We start from the raw sequence: 19,599 nt of genomic DNA on the forward strand, positions 1-19,599 counted from the left end.
AAGCATAAATTCTAACTTATGTAGATGTAATACACATCATAATAACTGTACAAAGGAATAGAGGATGAAATGAATGTATTTTGGAACTTTAACTATATATGGGGTGCCAAATAAAATGTATACACATGACTTGTATTCATCTTTTGTTATCGGTATATATTATTACAATTTTAATACAGTTTTTCCTTTCTTAAAATGTGTATACAATTTTTTGGCACCCTCTATATTTACAACATTAAGTTAGGATTAATCAAAAGAAGAAATGAAATGATGCACTAGGAAATATCAGTTAAGCACAAATGAAAGCCGCAAAGGAAGAAGCAGTGAATAAAAGACATGAGACATACAGAAAACAAATAACAAAATGGCAGAAGTTAATCCAGCCATATCAATAATATTAAGAATGAATAAATTAACCTTAAGCATACTAGAAGAATGGATATAAAAAGATGGAAAATTATACACACACTAAATATTTAATGATCTATAAGAAATGGATAAATGCTTAGAAACATACAACCTGCCAAGACTGAATCAGAAAGAAAGAAATAGAAAATTTGAACAGCTCAATTACTAGTAAGGAGATTGAATCAGTTATCAAAACCCTCATAATAAAGAAAAGTTCAGAACCAGATGGCTTCCCTGGTGAATTCTACCAAACATTTAAATAAGAATTAATAGAGTCCTTCTGAAACTTTTTCTGAAAAATAGGAGAAAACACTTCTAAACTCATTTTACGAGGCCAGCATTACCCTGATGCCAAAGCCAGACAAGGACACTACAAGAAAGGAAAATTATAGGCCAATATCCCTGATGAACATAGATGGAAAAATGCTCAGAAAAAGTATTTGCAAACTGAATTCAGTGGTACATTAAAAGGATCATACACCATAATCAAGTAGGATTTATTCCCAGGATGCAAGGAAGATTTAACATATAGGAAGTGTGGTAAAACAATAAGGTGAATGTTTGAAAAAAATTTATCAACATAAAAGACATACTGCCTTTTGTATAAGAACTCCCTTAGGTCTATGTGTGAGAAAGCTGACCAGGATTGAGCTAAGAAAGGAAAGGGAACATTTATGGGGCTCTTAGCTTATGTCAGATGTTTTACTAATCATAGGATTACATTTTATTTAATTATCAAAAGAATTCTTCCTATGTTATTACAGTTTCACAGATAACGAAAATGCAAACTGAAAACTTTACAAAGTTAGTCTCATCAGTAAGCAGCAGAGCCACCATTTGAACTCAAGTCTGTCTGATTACCCTTTTCCAAGTTATCACTCATTACTAAATGCATCACAACTGATAAAGGCGAGACATATTTCATTTTCCTACATAAATAATGGCATGGTGAGAGGAGGTAGAAGTACTGAATGCATCGCTTTTTAAAATGTCTTTCGTCTATGTAAAATACATGTGATGTGCATGTGATATTACTTTTCTTTATCACCTATCAATAAACATTAGACAGTAAAAAAAAAAAAAAAAAGACATACTGCCATTAATCCCCCTCAAAATACTGCTCCTCACTTCGAACACACTTATCCCATCATCGTTCCTGCCACTTTCTGAAGCAGCTCTGGAAGTCCTCTTTCCTGAGTGTCTTTAGTTGTGCTGTCGTGGCTGCCTCCATGTCCTGAATCGACTCAAAAAGTTTACCTTTTATGGTCATTTTGATTTGGGGGAAGAGTCAGAAGTTGCACGGTGCCAGATGTGGTGAATAAGGTGGATGAGGACACACCATAATGGTTTTATTTGACAGAAATTGCCATGTACCAGAAGCGATGTGTGACATGGAGCGTTGTCATGATGGAGGATGATTTACGGCACACTCTAAAACATACCTTCTCTCAAACATACCTCACACCCGACTGACTGCACTGAACAAGTTGAAGCTTGTCACACACTGTTACTAAGGTTTGACGTGCTGCTTCCCATATTGAAGATCCCTGCCTTTCCGTTGGATGGCACTCGGCAGCATCATTCACCATATTTTTTTGATCAGATGAGATAGCACCCAGATACTGAAAAGCTCGTAAAACTGTGTGATCTAATGACAGACCTGTGCTTCTTAAAGGACTAGATTACAAAGTTTACAGTGATAAAAGGAAAGCAAAGAAGAATGTTAATTCCTTATTATGAAGGATAACATGGGGATTCTGTCAGACATAATGTGAGGACTTTCTCTGGCAATAATGATTTAAGTGCATTGGAACTAAAAAGAATATTCTTAATTGATATATCAGATTGCTGCCTAATGGTGTTTGTGCATACTAGTTGTTCCTTCTGGTTGGAAGGTTCTTTCCCCAGAGTGTCTTAATGTTAGCTCACTGTTCATACTTAGGTCTTGGCTAACTCATCTGCTCAAAGATGCCTTCTCTCTTGACGCAAAGCTGTCCTTTCCCCCATGTCTAGAACAGTGTCTGGGTCTTAGCAGAGGATCTATAATGAAGGGAGAAATTAACCAAACAAAAAAATAATAAAGGTGTAGCAGTTTACATTATGTTGAGAACAGTTGAGACTGGGGGGATAAACAGAGGTACAGAGAAAATCTAGTCAAGGTGTTTACTAAAGAGCAATCAAATGAAAAGAAGGCATTCTGAAATAAGTTATTTGAAATATTTTATACGAAGCTTTTTAAATTATGTAAGTATTATTAAGCATCAGTGATCAAAATAGAATATGACAAAAATTTATTATGATCTTTTTGAAAGGTATAGAATTTCACAAAACCATTTTTATCAGATGATATATTATTGTATGGTTATAAATGTATGTGTGGGATGTGTGTATGTATTTGTATGTATATGGTATGCTTAGAACTTATGTTCTAAAATATACTTAATTTGTAAATCTATCTGCTTGCTCATAGAAATAAAATAATTGCTGTAAGATGAAAATTAATTATAATATCTTTATTTCTACAGATGTACCAAAAAGTGAAGAATCAAAATATACTCACTGTGGACAATGTAAAGAGTGTTCTCCAAAATGAATTTCCTCATGTTAATATTTGGGATGTTTTGGGAATTCATTCTAGATATGATAATGAAAGAAAGGTAAGTTGGAATGCAAATTTTCAAAAATAGGATCCAAGAACCTTTTATTGTAATCTCATGAATAAATTATCTCAGTATAATTAACTCATGATTTAGATTTTAATCCCTCAAAAGGAAGGGAAATAGACCTTTGAATGACACAAGTTTATACAATATTTACGTTGCCACTGTACACTTTTTGAAAAGTACAAAAAATGGTTCTCAGGATTTACAGGGTAGGAAACTTGAGTGTAGAATTTTAGAGGATGTAATTTTTGCTTTCTTAGGAAGAAAGGGAAAGCTGGTAATTTTCAGGTAATTACTAGGACAAGAATCAAACTTAGGAAAATGTAGCATCGTTGGGGTTGAATTTCTAATGCTCATACGGCTCTCAAGATTTCTAAATGGGTTTTTGCATTTTATAAGAGTTTTTTTAAAGCATATCTGAGCCTGATAATCTTATATGTAATATCCCTCAATAATAATGGTAAAGTTCAGAAACATTAGCGTTGTTAAGGTCCTGCCGAATTTGGCCATTAGGTAATTCTTTAGTCTCATTTCCTACTACTCTTTTTCCTTACTCTTTCTGTTCCAGCCACACTGACATTATTATTTCAAGCTCCTGAATGGGTCACCTCCTCTTCATGAGAGGGACTTCACATTCTTGTTTTTCTCCAAGTTTGTTGACATTTCCTCCCTCCTCGTCTAGCTTGCATTAGCTCTTTGCTTTCATATTACATTGAGGTAAAGATAAGACTTGTGGGGTAAGCTTGTGAGAAACTTTTAAACCCTCGGAATGAGATTATGTTGCTCCATTACATGCTAAAATAATACCTTATACTCCTGAGTAATGCTAATTATAATCAATTGTTCAATACCTGACTTCTGACTAGACTGTGCACTTCGTGAGAGCAGGAACCATATGTATCTTGTTGGATGTTGTAGGCCCAATGCCTACTGAGTGGAACATAATATGTAATCAATAAATATCTATCGAATGAATTAATGAGGAGGCGAGGCCATCTGAGAGTGAGGGTGTCTGTAGTCGGAATGGAACTTCAAGAGAACCATGATGTTTTAGAAATTGTGTTCTAGAAACTAGGAAAGGTAGTAGAATAAAACTATAAAAAAATTGCTATGATTCTGAAATTGCTTACCATAAATTTTCAGGGGCATCAGTCTCTGTTTTAAAGAAAATCTAAAATATTAAAGAGTATGAGTGAAAGAAGGTAACTGGATAAAATGCTCTAAGGTTAAAATTTCATAAGTTGGGTATGACATTAGCATAAGAATCCCAAAGAATAGTCCTCAGGTAAGATCTGTGGAGTGCATGCTTCATAGAAAAAGAAGCAAAGCCAGGAAGCCAAAGGACTGGTGGTCTCAATGTGAAACTAATATAAAATAATACTGAATATCAACTATAATTGAAAAATAATAACGAAATCGCAGCCCTAAATGACACATTAGAGGAATTGGACATAATTGACATATATAGAGCACGTCATCCTAAAACATCAGACTATACATTCTTTTCTAGTGTACATGGAACATTCTCAAGGATAGACCATATATTGGGACACAAAATCAGCCTCAGCAAATTTAAGAAGATTGAAATCATACCAAGCATATTCTCTGATCACAAAGCTTTGAAATTGGATATCAACTGCAAAAAGAAAGCAGGAAAAAACACAAATACATGGAGATTAAACAACATACTTTTAAAGAACGACTGGGTCAAAGAAGAAATTAGAGGAGAGCTCAAAAGATACATAGAAACAAATGACAATGAAAATACATCCTACCAAAATTTTTGGGATGCCGCGAAAGCAGTTTTAAGAGGGAAATTTATATCATTACAGGCCCATCTCAAGAAACAAGAAAAATCCCAAATAAATAACCTCATGTTACACCTTAAAAAACTAGAAAAAGAAGAACAAGCGAAACCCAAGGTCAGCAGAAGAAAGGAAATAACAAAAATCAGAGCAGAACTAAATGAAATAGAGAACAAAAAGACAATAGAAAAAATTAATGTGACAAAAAGCTGGTTCTTTGAAAAGATTAACAAAATCGACAAACCCTTGGCTAGACTCACTAAGATAAAAAGAGAGAAGACACTAATTAACAAAATCAGAAATGAAAAAGGGGAAGTTATCACGGACACCACAGAAATACAAAGGATTATCCAAGAATACTATGAAGGACTATATGCCACCAAATTTAATAACTTAGAAGAAATGGACAAGTTCTTAGAAACATATAGCCTTCCAAGGCTGAATCATGAAGAACTGGAAAATCTTAACAGGCCGATCACCAGTAACGAAATTGAATCAGTCATCAAAAACCTTCCCAAAATCAAAAGTCCTGGACCAGATGGCTTCACCAGTGAATTCTACCAAACCTTCAAAGAGGATCTAATACCAATCCTGCTCAAACTCTTCCAAAAAATTGAAGAAGAGTCAGTACTCCCTAACTCATTTTATGAGGCCAACATTACCCTGATACCAAAACCTGGTAAGGACAACACAAAAAAAGAAAACTACAGACCTATATCTCTGATGAATACAGATGCTAAAATCCTAAACAAAATTCTAGCAAATCGAATACAACAATGCATTAAAAAGATTATTCATCACGACCAAGTGGGGTTCATCCCCGGGGCACAAGGATGGTTCAACATTCGCAAATCCATCAATGTGATACATCACATAAACAAAATAAAGGACAAAAATCATATGATTCTATCAATTGATGCAGAAAAAGCATTTGATAAGATACAACATCCATTTATGATTAAAACACTTACTAAAATTGGTATAGAAGGAAAATACCTCAACATAATAAAGGCCATATACGACAAGCCCTCAGCTAACCTCATAATTAATGGTGAAAAGCTGAAGCCCTTTGCTCTACGTTCAGGAACACGACAAGGTTGTCCCCTATCACCTCTGCTTTTCAACATAGTGTTGGAAGTCCTCGCCAGAGCTATCAGGCAAGAGAAAGAAATAAAAGGCATCCAAATTGGGAATGAAGAAGTTAAATTGTCACTCTTTGCAGATGACATGATGCTATACATAGAAAACCCTAAAGACTCCACCAAAAAGCTATTAGAAACAATCAATGAATATAGTAAAGTTGCTGGCTACAAAATCAACGTACAAAAGTCCATTGCTTTCCTATATACCAACAATGAAATCTCAGAAAAAGAGATAGAAAAAACAATTCCTTTTGCAATTGCAGCAAAAAGAATAAAATACCTAGGAATAAACTTAACCAAGGATGTGAAGGACCTATATGCTGAAAACTATAAGACATTTTTGAAAGAAATTGAAGAAGACACAAAGAAATGGAAAGACATTCCGTTCTCATGGATTGGAAGAATCAACATAGTTAAAATGGCCATATTACCCAAAGCCATATACAGGTTTAATGCAATCCCCATTAAAATCCCAATGGCATTTTTTAAAGAAATAGAACAAAAAATCATCAGATTTGTTTGGAACCACAAAAGACCCCGAATAGCCAAAGCAATATTAAAAAAAAAGAACAATACTGGAGGTATCACACTCCCTGATTTTTCCTTGTACTACAGGGCTACAATAATCAAAACAGCTTGGTATTGGCGGAAAAACAGACACATAGACCAATGGAATAGAATTGAGAACCCAGAAATAAAACCACATAAATATGGACAGATAATTTTTGACAAAGAAGCTAAAAGCATACAATGGACGAAAGACAGCCTCTTCAATAAATGGTGCTGGCAGAATTGGATAGCTACGTGCAAAAGAATGAAACTGGACTGCTATCTGTCACCATGTACCAAAATTAATTCAAAATGGATCAAAGACTTAAGCATAAGACCTGACACAATAAACTGCATTGAAGAAAACATAGGTACTAAACTTATGGACCTTGGGTTCAAAGAGCATTTTATGAATTTGACTCCAAAGGCAATGGAAGTAAAAACTAAAATAAACAAATGGGATTATATGAAACTGAAAAGCTTCTGCACAGCAAAAGAAACTATTGACAAAATAATGAGGCAACCAACTGAATGGGAGAAGATTTTCGCAAACAGTTCCTCTGATAAGGGGCTAATATCCAAAATATACAAGGAACTCATGAAACTCAACAACAAAAAAACAAACAACCCAATTGAAAAATGGACAGAGGACCTGAAGAGACATTTCTCCAAAGAGGATGTACAAATGGCAAATAGACATATGAAAAAATGCTCAACATCGCTAATCATCAGAGAAATGCAAATGAAAACCACAATGAGATATCACCTCACCCCAGTCAGAATGGCTTTCATCAACAAAACAAATAGTAACAAGTGTTGGAGAGGCTGTGGAGAAAAAGGAACTCTCATACACTGTTGGTGGGAATGCAGACTGGTGCAGCCGCTATGGAAGGCAGTGTGGAGGTTCCTCAAGAAATTACGAATAGAATTACCATATGACCCAGCAATCGCTCTCCTGGGTATCTACCCCAAAAATATAAAAGCATTTCTCTATAGAGACACGTGTACTCCAATGTTCATTGCAGCTTTGTTTACGGTGGCCAAGACATGGAAACAACCAAAATGTCCTTCGATAGATGAATGGATAAAGAAGTTGTGGTACATATACACAATGGAATACTATTCGGCGTTAAGGAAAGATGATATAGGAACATTTGTGACAACATGGATGGATCTCGAGAGAATAATGCTAAGTGAAACAAGTCAGACAGAAAAAGCAGAGAACCCTATGATTTCACTGATATGTGGTATATAAACCAAAAAGAACAAGACAAACAAATGAGAAACAAAAACTCATAGACACAGACAATAATTTAGTGGTTACCAGAGGGTAAGGGGGTGGGGGGTGGGTGATGAGGGTAAAGGGGATCAAATATATGGTGATGGAAGGAGAACTGACTCTGGGTGGTGAACACACAATGGGATTTATAGACGATGTAATACAGAATTGTACACCTGAAATCTATGTAAATTTACTAACAATTGTCACCCCAATAAAATTAATTAAAAAAAAAAAAAAAAAAAGAAAAATAAAAAACCAATGTGATAGGAATTACATATTTTTTTAACTTTTATAAGAATGATTTTCCAAATAGTTATTTCTGAAATGAGAAAGTATTTCATTGATTTTTCCCCATTTATATTTTCATATAATTAAAAAACAAACTTAAAAGGCAACTAACGTGAGTTTTCTTTTAGGGCCAAGTTTCATAGAGGCTTCTCTTTTAATGAAGTTATTCATGGCACTAAAGAAAATGAAAAAAGAAAGTTATTTTTTAATAAGTACTCCTGTGTAGAGAGGGAAATTTTATGAGGTGTAATAAAAAAGTACAGTGAATGTTTATAAATAATAAATTTATTACAGTAAAAGACACGTTGCCATTAATCCCCCTCAAAATACTCCCCTTTGCTTGAAACACACTTATCCCATCATTCTTGCCACTTTCTGAAACAGTTCTAGAAGTGCTCTTTCATGAATGTCTTTAGTTGCGATGTCGTAATTGCTTCAATGTCCTGAATCATTTTAACTTTGGGGAAGAGCCAGAAGTTGCACGGTTGCCAGATCTGGTGAATAATGTGGATGAGGACGCGCCATAATGTTTTTATTTGACAGAGACTGCCATATACCAGAAGCAATGTGTGACACAGAGCATTATCATGATGGAGGAGGACTTATGGCATACTTTAAAACACATCTTCTCTCAACTGTAGCTCACACCCAACTGACTACACTGAACAAGTTGAAACTTGTCACACACTGTTATTAAGGTTCCAAGTGACTCTTCCCTTATTGAAGATTCCTTTCCATTGGATGGCACTTGGCAGCAGTATTTGCTGTATTTTGTGATCACAGTGGAAAGGCTCTATGTCATATATCATTTCTGGTACAGCAATTTCTGTCAAATAAAAACATTACAGTGTGTCCTCATCCACCTTATTCATTGGATCTGGCACCATGCAACTTCTGGCTCTTCCCCAAAGTCAAAATGACCATGAAAGGTAAACGTTTTGAATAGATTCCGGGCATCGAGGCAGCCACAACAGCACAACTAAAGACACTCACGAAAGAGAACTTCCATAACAGCTTCAGAAAGTGGTAAGAACAATGGAATAAGTGTGTTCAAAGTGAGGGAGAGTATTTTGAGGGGGATTAATGGCAACGTGTCTTTTACTGTAATAATTTTTTTTTTTTAATTTAAACATTCACTGTCTTGTTTGATCATACTTCATATATAGTACTGGTAGGGATCTGTTTGCACAGATTGAAAGCAGAAGATTGCTTTGACAGCCTATTTGGTTAATTATAGGAGTCGTGTAAGTTTTCCGTACTTACACATTGTTTTTTTGTTTCCTTTTTTTCAATAGATATGGTCTCTTTATGGCCTGCTAGTAAGTGATGGAATACAATTTGTATTCAGACTTATCTTTCCTAGGAAGTAGCACTTGTGCAAATATCATATCTTAAGCATAACTGATAGGTGCATAATGGTGATACTAAGAATCACTTCTCATTCAAGAGTAAAAATTTTTTTCTGCTTGGTTTGCCCTTTTTTATTAATCTGAAACCACTCATTTGATTTTTCACTAAATTGTTGTATATGCTTTATTTCTTAAGAAACCTCTTCTGTTTCAAGTCAATTGTATCATTTAAAGCCTTTTGTAACACCTACATCCCTGAGGATATTAAGTGTATTGAAATAAAATGCATTCCTAAGAAAGGCTAGATAGGAAATATTCAAAGTACTTATTTAATTTCTTTCAATATATTTAAAGTTTCAAAATATTGTTTATAACTTAACTTGGATACAGAAAGAAATGGATTTATTCATGTCTGTTCTAGGTAAATACAATGGCAATATATGGTGTGATACAAATGCATTTAAGCTGAGATAATATTAGATAGCCAAAATGTACCACTTATCAGTTGCCATAACAATATCTGAGTAGCACCATGTTATCCTTAAATATTGATATTCACAACCCGATATTACTATTAACTACCATTTTATACATACTATATGTGGATGTAAAGTCCCTTTCCAACTGGACTTTTAAGTACTTCAAGAAAAGGAATCTTGCCTTATTCTTTTGTATTTCTCAAGTTGTGTACCATGTGTCTTAAGTTTTAGATATTATTTGCTGAGTTTCTGTTATAATAATTGAGGATTGAAATCATTTCTACCTCCCTGCCTTTACTTGGTCTCCTCCAGTCCTGTGGTATTACTTAAAATATTTAAAAACTCTTGTGGCTTCAAGAGCCATCAATCAGAAAGAATCAACCAGAACAGAGTCTTGTATTTTATTGATAGTTGGAATGGATAATTATTTTTCTGTCATATTTTGAATGCTTTCTTTTACTGTCTCCTGGTCTAATAGATTACTGAGACCGGTGATACCATTCTGATTTTGATTTCTTTGTCTTACTGCTTGATTTATTTATTTATTTTTCCTGTTTGAAAGCTTTTAGGATCTTTTTATCCCTGGTGTTTGGAAATTTTATAATGGTATGTCTTTGTCTTGATCATCTTTCTCTGTTTCATTATCTGTAAAATGGATGTAATAGTAGTACTTACCTTAGCATAGAGTCATTGTGAGAATGTTGGCTATACTAGTTATAATATACCTAGTATTGAATAGCAAATCTATCGTTTACTGATACTGTATTTACTCATAAGACAAAATGCAGGTGTTGAACCTTCATGATCTGGCCTCTATCTCCTCTGACCCCCGTATCTGACAGCTCTACAGGCATATACCTCCCCACTGTAAACACCACAAATGGCTTGCCATTCCCTAAATGTGCCATATTCTCCTTCCCCTCCATTAATTGGTGTGCTGTCTCTCTTCACTTTGAATGTCTTTCTCCACCTTATCTCCCTAGCAAATTTTCACTCATCCTGTAAGACTTTTGGTGTCACTCCCTAACAGAGTGTACTCTGTTCCCTTCCTCTGTGTATTCTGGCTTGGTTGGATGCTTCTTTTCTGAGCTACCATAGAACCTTGTACATGCCTCTGTTTTGTTTGTATAAATAGATGAACCCCTTGAAGACAGACTTTCAGCTCTGTATTCACAGGGTCTAGCCTAATGCGGGTGGCATGAATTCAGTAACTGCTTATTAAACAAATATGGGGATCAGTGAATCTCTGATGCTGGTAACTGATATTTTTTAAAAAGTAAATGTCATAGCCTGTATCAAGTGTCAGCAAACTACAGGCCCTAGGCCAAATCCAGCCCTCGCATGAAAATATGCCTATTTTCATAAATACAGTTTTGTGGGGGATATGGCCAAGTAGATAAATTACTTTCCTGTAAGTAATGTTTGAAAAGGATGGATAAAATTAGCAAAATTAACATTTTTTCTATGTCATATAAAAATGTGGCAGTGTCCCTTTTTCTTCTTATGTATTTCTGTTTCAGACATCCATATTCTGTTTAACTCTCTGATATTGTTGAACTAAATAGGCAGGAGCAAATTTTTATAAGATGAGTGGCCTGGGTCCTTTGCCTCAAGCTCTTTATAATGGTGAATCCTTTAACCTTGAAGATGTGAATATTAAAGAACTAGAAATGGCTGTTCTTCAAAAAATGATGGATACAACTGTATATTTACAAGAGGAAGTTTTTATGGTAGGTAAGCATTTATGAGAAAATATGAATGATATTTATAAATGATTTTTTGTATTAAGCATATTTTAATAGCAAAAGTTAATTTTGTAAAAATTGCCATCCTGATCATTTAGTAGTGATTTTTAAAGTAATAATTAAATTTATCTGTGCATAATTACATTGAAAAATTATTTAATTGGGATGAAAATTCAAAGTTTTATGTGAAAATTTATGAGAATCCTAAGTTTCATATTATTGATTGATTTAATTTAAATAGTCAATAAATGTATTCTTTGCATACCTTTAAAACATATGCATATAAATTGCCTATATTTCCTAAATAATGTTTTTATTATTTTAGGGAACATTAAATGATCGAACAAATGCAGTTGATTTCCTTATGGATAAAAATAATGTTATACCCCGTATAAATCCTTTGATTTTGCACACTAAATGGCAGTACCTTAATTTAATATCTACATCAGGTAAAATAAGATTTCCATATACTTTTCTACAAATGTTTATTGAATTGAGAATGTTTTCTTAATTCATTATTTAATATTTAATATGAAATTTTTCAGTAACTGCCGATGTTGAAGATTTCTCTACTTTCTTTTTCTTGGATTCACAAGACAAGAGTGCTGTGATTGCAGACAACATGTATTATTTAACCCAAGAAGGTAATAAGCATGTTTTATCTTCCTGAATCTATTCCAAAGTAGCACAAACTTGTAATTTAATGTGGTGTTTGCATAATACATTTTTATATGTTGATATTTGACTAAAGGCCTGGTTTTCAATTTGACAATTTATAATTGGTTAGGATATAAGGATTGTGCTGAGAAAATGTTGCCTCCTGTCCTAGCTAATGATCTGTGCAGAGGGATTCATCTTGGATATTTTTGCCTTTTTTTAAAAAGCAAACTATACCATTTTCATCTTTTTAAGAAAGCAATAAAACCCTTTCAAGATTATGTAAAGTGATAATAATGCATGAATAAAAGTGTAATGCCCAGAATAGATGAGAGTAGTTCCAAACTCTCATTAAACAACATGTGGATGTTCTGCTTAAGTTGGGGTTTAAACCAAAGGAGGGGAGACCAAGGCAGGAACGTATTTGGAAATGAGGTTTTCGCCCAGACAGGGAAGTCTGCAGTGGGGCCTCAGATTTGTTCGGCAAAAATGAACTATTCAGGTAGATGAGAATAATTAGACTTTGGTTGTTTTTTTGTTTGGCTTTGTTTCACTTGACCTGCTTTGCTCTTGGGAGAAAAATGAGAGCCAATACATAAAAGAAGGCTGATTTATATCTCAGTATACAAAGCAGTAACTCTCTAGCCAATGAGAGTGATATAAAGATGGAATAAACTATGTAGTAAGGGGCAAATTTTTATATCTGAGAGATTTAAGCAGAGGCCACACAACCAATTTTTGAGAATCCAAGTTTGGACCAGATATCCCTGGAATTACTTTCTAACGGATCCTTAATTTTATGTTGATAAAGACCTGTCTACACAAAGTCCAGCAAATAATAAAGTGTAATACAGTTCCATTTTCTGGCAGGCTGCGATCTTGACTATGTAAAGTAAAAAGAAAAGGAGACAGAGAAATAAGGAATAAAAAATAGGAGAAACACTTAGCAGGTTCTGGGCTGTATTTCGAAAATTACTTCTGGGCACCAGAAGACGTTAGGCTGTAATTAATGCCTTTGGGTAAATCTCTTGCAATTTAAAAGGATATTTTCTAAACTTAAGAAACACCTAATTTCCTCTTATTTGTCTTTATGTAAATATGTAAAGAAATAAAGAATTGTGAGAAATTTACTTAGCGCTTTTGAAATATTTCTCAATTTACTAGCTGTGATGGTAAAAGTGCTGACAGTAAAGAGGGATCTTTTCTTCTTTGAAAATAATGTGCCATTTGGTATAGCAAATTTTTTACAATTATTTTAAGTAGGTCATGTGATCTAAAAGACTCCTTTTTCTCTAGATTTTAACGATGGCTAGAAAAGTATAGTTTCAGATGTTTTATGCTAAGGCTGGCTGAAATAAATGCATGTAACTGTGTCTTCAGAATTAAAATTTCTTTCTGTGTCATCCAAATTTTCCAATTTTTCTGAAAAAAGAACTGTATTGTTGTTGTTGGCATAAGATGATGTGAATTATTCCAAGTTAATAATAGCCAGACAAAACAAAGGAATCATAAGCTAATAAAATATTGCTGTTTTTAGTATCTACTAATAAGCTTTATTGTACCCAGTTTTACATATATATTGGGTATAAATATCAATTTTATTTTTTTTTACAAATGTAGCTAGAAGGCAGATTTGCTTGCCAACACTAGACCTGTGATAAGCATAACATGATTTTCTTTACTGGTAGAAGTATTCCATAAATGTATCTCTTAGGGACTATTCTTTCTGTTTTGTATCTGAGTCTATATAGAGCGTATATCATGAATTACTCTTCTAGCATTTTTGTAAGTATGTTAAATGGGTGTATAATTTTTAGCAATATTTACTTTTTTCAGAAAGATTAATTTTAATATTTGTATTTTTTTTTTGTATTTTGTTAACTGGGTATGTCCCCTTCTTTTAGTTTGATTTTAAAAAGAATTAGTTTGACTAAACTATTTGAAATTTTCAGATGACAGTATAATTTCTTCAGTTACTGTCTGGATTATTGCTGATTTTGACAAACCATCTGGGAGAAAACTGCTTTTGAATGCATTAAAGCACATGGTGAGTAAGTCTGCTTAGATAAAAGTACCTAAGAAAACATAAACCGAAATATTTTATGAAATTGTTTTGTATTAGCTATACAACAAATTACCTCACAACTTAGTGGTTTAGAACAGAAACAATTTATTGTCTCACAGTTTCTGGGGTTTAAGAATTCAGGCGTGATTTAGCTGAGTGGTTGTGGCTTGGGTTTCTCATGAGGATGCAGTCAGGAATTTGGCTGCTGTCCTCTGAAGGCTTGATTATGTATCTGTGATGTTCTTGCTCAGATTTGTTTTTTCCCCTTGTTTTTTTCTTTTATCTTGGTTTCCTAGGGACTGCCTCTGGGTCAGCACAAGCCACTTTTTGGTCATAGGTTGTGCTAAAGTCCCCATAGCCAGTTACATTTTCACGCTTTATTGTTGGATCTGTTCTGACTCAGAGACTACTTTCACAATTCAGAGATTTTACAATTTTGCTTCACATTCTCCCACGGAATAGTATCTTGGCATTTTCCCTTTCTACTTATTCCTGAGGTGATCAAACCTTTGGCGTGCACACAGTCCTCCAGACTGCCCAGGATGACTTTGATTATTTTAGTAATCATCTGTCACCATGAAATTTGTTTTTATACCTGACTTTCTAGGAGTCGTCCTGGGTCAGAGTAGCTTTTTATTCAGCCGTGTTTATTCAGGAAATGCTTTAAAGTCTTCCCCAGGCCCTGCTGTGAGTGTCCTGAGTGAGAACAGCGTGGTGTGCGTGCACTTTTACAGACCCTCAGGGATGGGGTGATCCCAGGACAGTTCTTCTTGTCTGTCTCTTTCTCTAATTCTCTAATTTTCTCTCTTACAATTCTGGCTGCTCTGCCATTTCACGTACCATTCTTGCCTAGAGGACTATATAAAAACACCCCAGGCGGGATTTTGCCCACAGGCTGTACTTTGTTGACTCCTGATCTAGCACATTCAATGAATTTTCTGTGATATCAGTTCTTATTTTTATTCTTTTGGGTATTATATTTTCAGTCTCTTTTATTTTCACTTCATTTCATCCTGATTGTTTTTAATTGCTGCCTTTATCTCACTCGAACCTCTCCTTATGGCTCCCTGGGTCTGTTTCTCGGAGGCCATGTTTTCTTTTCATTGCCACACGATATTCAGAAATGTAATGAGCACTTCTACACCTATTGCCTAGATGCTGTCATTGTTAACATCTCGCCATGTTTGTGTAACCATCTGTTTGGGAGTGGGGGCAGGACAGGAATGGTCCAGATCATTTTAAAATAAGTTGTAGAAATCAGCACATACCATCTCTTAGTACTTTAGCATTCATTTCTCAAGAGTGAAGGTATTCTACATAACTGCAATTCCACTATCATATTATTAGTACTAATTCAATAATTATCAGTACTAACTCAGTACTGTATTCAGTTTTTCTTAGTTGTTCCCACAAAGATGTCTTTTCTTTTTACAAACCACGATCCAAAAAAAGTTCTCCACGGTGCATTTCATTGTTACGTTTCGTTAGTTTCTTTTATTGTAAAACAATCCCATCCACATTTTTTCCATTCACTTTTTAAAGAGACCAAGCTCTTTGCTTTGTAGAGAAATCCCACATTCTGAATTTCACGGATTGTTCACCTATAGTATTTTTAACTTGTTCTTTTAGCCCATATGTTTTCTCTATACTAGAAATTACATCTAAAGCTTAGGTGTAGTTTAAACATGTCTGGCAAGACTGCTGTATTGATATAGATATAGGTATAGATATAGGTATAGGTATAGATATAGGTATAAATACAGATATGGCATCTTGTTGTATGTATTGAGCTTTTCCTTATGTTCTTGTTGTTGAAGCACATAAATGTCAGATTGTCTCACAGTACATTTAAAGCATAAAGTTGTGGTAGCTAAATCTCTATTTTGTAAATACTTATTTTTGTAAATATGTCTTATTTTTTCAAATTGGAATTAAACTACCAGGAATATTCTTTATATTTATTCTTTATATTCTTTATATTTAGTTACTAATTTTCAAAGGAGAGATACTGTAGAAGTCCCCTCTATTGATGGCAAATACGCATTGTTTTTCTCTTTTATTTTCAAGTATTATTTGGCTCATGGACTTTTTATTTTATTTTATTTTATTTTAGTGTCTTCCGTCCCTTACATGGCTTATTTTCTAGATGCTTATGGTGTCCCGTTTTGGCTAGTGAACCCCTTCAGGTTAACTTCTGTGTCCTTTTTCTGAGCACTTTCTTGCATTCTGACAAACAGGATGTCCCTTTCTCACCTTTATTCTTTGTCTCAAATCTATAATCTGCCATTTGTCCAAAGACTTCTAACTCCTTTTAGTGGGAAGTAGCCGTTAGAAAAACAGATGTGGGCACTAAGGGTGCTCGTTGTTATTAGGGCATTGCCTCCAGGGCGGTAGTGGAGAGTAATCTGTGTTTTCTATAATATTTTTCTTATAGAAAAGCATTTTCAGCATAATAATTCACCTCAGAGGATAGGCTCAAAGTATATAAAGCAAAACATGACAAAATCTCAATGAGAAACAGACAAATCCATGAATCATATTAAGAAATGATAACACACCTCTTTTAGTAACAAGTAGAACAAGCACACGGGATCAATAGGGATGTTTAGAAGATTTGAATAACAAGATCATCAAACTTGACCTAATGGGCATGATAGAAAAGTGAAAAATGTATAGTATATATTCTTGCAAAACACAAATGTAACATTAAAAAAAATCTTTGTGGATGCTGGGCTATAAAGCAAGTCTCATAAAGTTTTCAAGGATCAAGATCATACAAAGTGTATTCTTTGACTACATTGTAATTAAGTTAGAAACCAATAACCAATGAAAAGTGTAGAGCATCTCTGTATGTTTGAAAACGAAGAAGTGTTTCTTTGTGACCTGTTGGTACAAACTGCATATTTGAAAGTATTTTTAAAATGAGTGAAAATTTTAATGACGTTAAAACTTAACAGTTATAGCTAAATCTGTGTTATACGAGGTGTGATCAAAAAATATGGTAAATGCTGCTGCTGAGTGCCATCCAACGGAAAGGCAGGAATTTTCAATATGGGAAGCGGCACACTGAACCTTAGTAACAGTTTGTGACAAGTTTCAACTTGTTCAGGGCAGTCAGTCGGGTGTGAGCTACGATTGAGAGAAGGTGTGTTTTAAAGTGTGCCGTAAATCACCCTCCATCATCACAGTGCTCCATGTCACACATCGCTTCTGTATATGGCAATTTCTGTGAAATGAAAATATTACAGTGTAGCCTCATCCACCTTATACACTGCATCTGGCACCATACAATTTCTGGTTCTTCCCCAAAGTCAAATTTGATTCAGTCACATCCAGGCAGCCACATCAGCAGAACTAAAGACACTCAGAAAGAGGACTTACAGAAGTGCTTCAGAAAGTGGCAAGAACAACGGAATAAGTGTGTTTGAAGTGAGGGGCAGTATTTTGAGAGGGATTTATGGCAATGTGTCTTTCAATGTAATAAATTTTTTATTTAAACATTCCCCATTTTGTTTATCACATTGTATATGTCTGAAAAAAGAAAGGTTGTAAAATCAATCATCTAAGCACAGATGTTAAAATTTAAAGACAGCAACTTAAACTTCTATCAAAGAAAGTAAAAGATAAGATAAAGATAAGAACAAAAAGTAACGAAATAGAAGACATTTAGTAAAGGTCCACAAAGCCAAAAGCTGGTTCTTTGAAAAGATCAATAGAATGGAAAAAATACCAGGTAAAACTGGTCAAGAAAAATGGAGAGGCAGACCCAGTCAGTACCATGACTGAACGAGGGGATGTTACTCAAGATCCTGTGGACATAACAGAGGTAGGAAGAAGATATTTTTAATTATCAAAGGAATTAAATCTGTAACTGAAAAAATGCTCAAAATAGAAAACTCCAGACCCATAAGATCATACTAGTGAACTGTACCAATCTAACACCAATATTTTTCCAGAGAATAGAAAAATAAGCAATACATCCCAACTCATTTTATAAGACCAGCGTAACTTTAAAACTAAATGCCTAAAAGGGCATTATAAATCATTGAAAACTGTAGGCCAGTCTTACTTATGAACATAGATACAGAAATCCTAAACAAGTAAAGAATAAACTAAACAAACAGTATTAAAACCAAAAAGGAAAATTTTAAATTGTCATTTTTCCAAATTGTTTATACAGAAAAATACATATAAATATACACATAAATTATTAGAAGTAATTTTTTTAGTTTGACCAGGTTGCTGAATCAACAAGTCAGTATACAAGAATTAATTCTGAGCGTTGCAACAAACAAAAAAAGCATTTTAAATAATCACTTATAATAGTATCAAAAATATCAAGTACTAGGAATAAGTGTAACAAAGTATGCTTAAGACTTTTACACAATAAAATATTGAGAGAAAAATCAGAAGGACTATGTGAATGGAGAGATAGACCATAATCATGAATGGAAAGACTCCATATTGTAAAGATGTTAGTTCTTCCAACATTGATGTATAGCTTCGGTGCAATTTCAGTATGAATCTCAGCATTTTTTATGGAAATTGTCAAGTTTATTCTCAAATTTATGTAGAGATTCAAAGGACCAGGAATAAACTACTCTTAAAGAAGAGGAAAGTTGGATAATTGCTCTGCTGGATATGAATCTTTTATAAAGCTATATAATTGAAGACAATTTCATAGTAGCACAAGGATAGAAAAAGAGAGCAATGGAAAAAAATGGAGAACCCAGAAACAGACTCATGCATATATTACACTTTATGACTTTGGAGTAGGGAAAGATTTCTAAAACAGAACATAAAACCCAGTAGCCATGAATTAAAATACCAATAAACTTAACTGCATTAAAATTAAGGACGATTTTTTGTTAGAAGACACCATCAAGAGACTGAAAGGGCAAGCCAGAATGGCAGAAGTTATCTGCATACATATAGCCAACGAAACACTGAAGTCTTAGCACTCAAACCTTTATAAGTCAGTAAGAAAAAGATAATTATCTCAAAGGAAAAAATGCTTGCAAAGCTTGGATAGGCAAATTAGTAAAGAGGCCAATGAACATGTTAAATGATGTCTAATGTTAGTGATGAGAAAGTGAATTAAACCCTGATGAGATGTCTTTACATATCCACCAGAATGATTTAAATTAAAAAGTCAGTGTGATAATGA

General features: G+C 34.0%; 1 protein-coding gene across 1 annotated transcript in view; it reads left to right on the plus strand.

Annotated features, from left to right (window-relative positions):
- The window catches only part of UGGT2 (UDP-glucose glycoprotein glucosyltransferase 2), a 147,788-nt gene that overhangs the window by 64,805 nt on the left and 63,384 nt on the right, over nt 1–19,599 (plus strand). Inside the window, exons 16-20 of the mRNA XM_081047050.1 lie at nt 2,934–3,065; nt 11,531–11,695; nt 12,036–12,159; nt 12,256–12,354; nt 14,320–14,414. Coding sequence (XP_080903176.1) covers nt 2,934–3,065; nt 11,531–11,695; nt 12,036–12,159; nt 12,256–12,354; nt 14,320–14,414 — 615 coding nt within the window. The remainder of the gene's footprint in view (nt 1–2,933; nt 3,066–11,530; nt 11,696–12,035; nt 12,160–12,255; nt 12,355–14,319; nt 14,415–19,599) is intronic.

The sequence above is a fragment of the Rhinolophus hipposideros genome, assembly GCF_964194185.1.
Source record: "Rhinolophus hipposideros genome assembly, chromosome: 4".
NCBI classification, from domain to species: Eukaryota; Metazoa; Chordata; class Mammalia; order Chiroptera; family Rhinolophidae; genus Rhinolophus; species Rhinolophus hipposideros.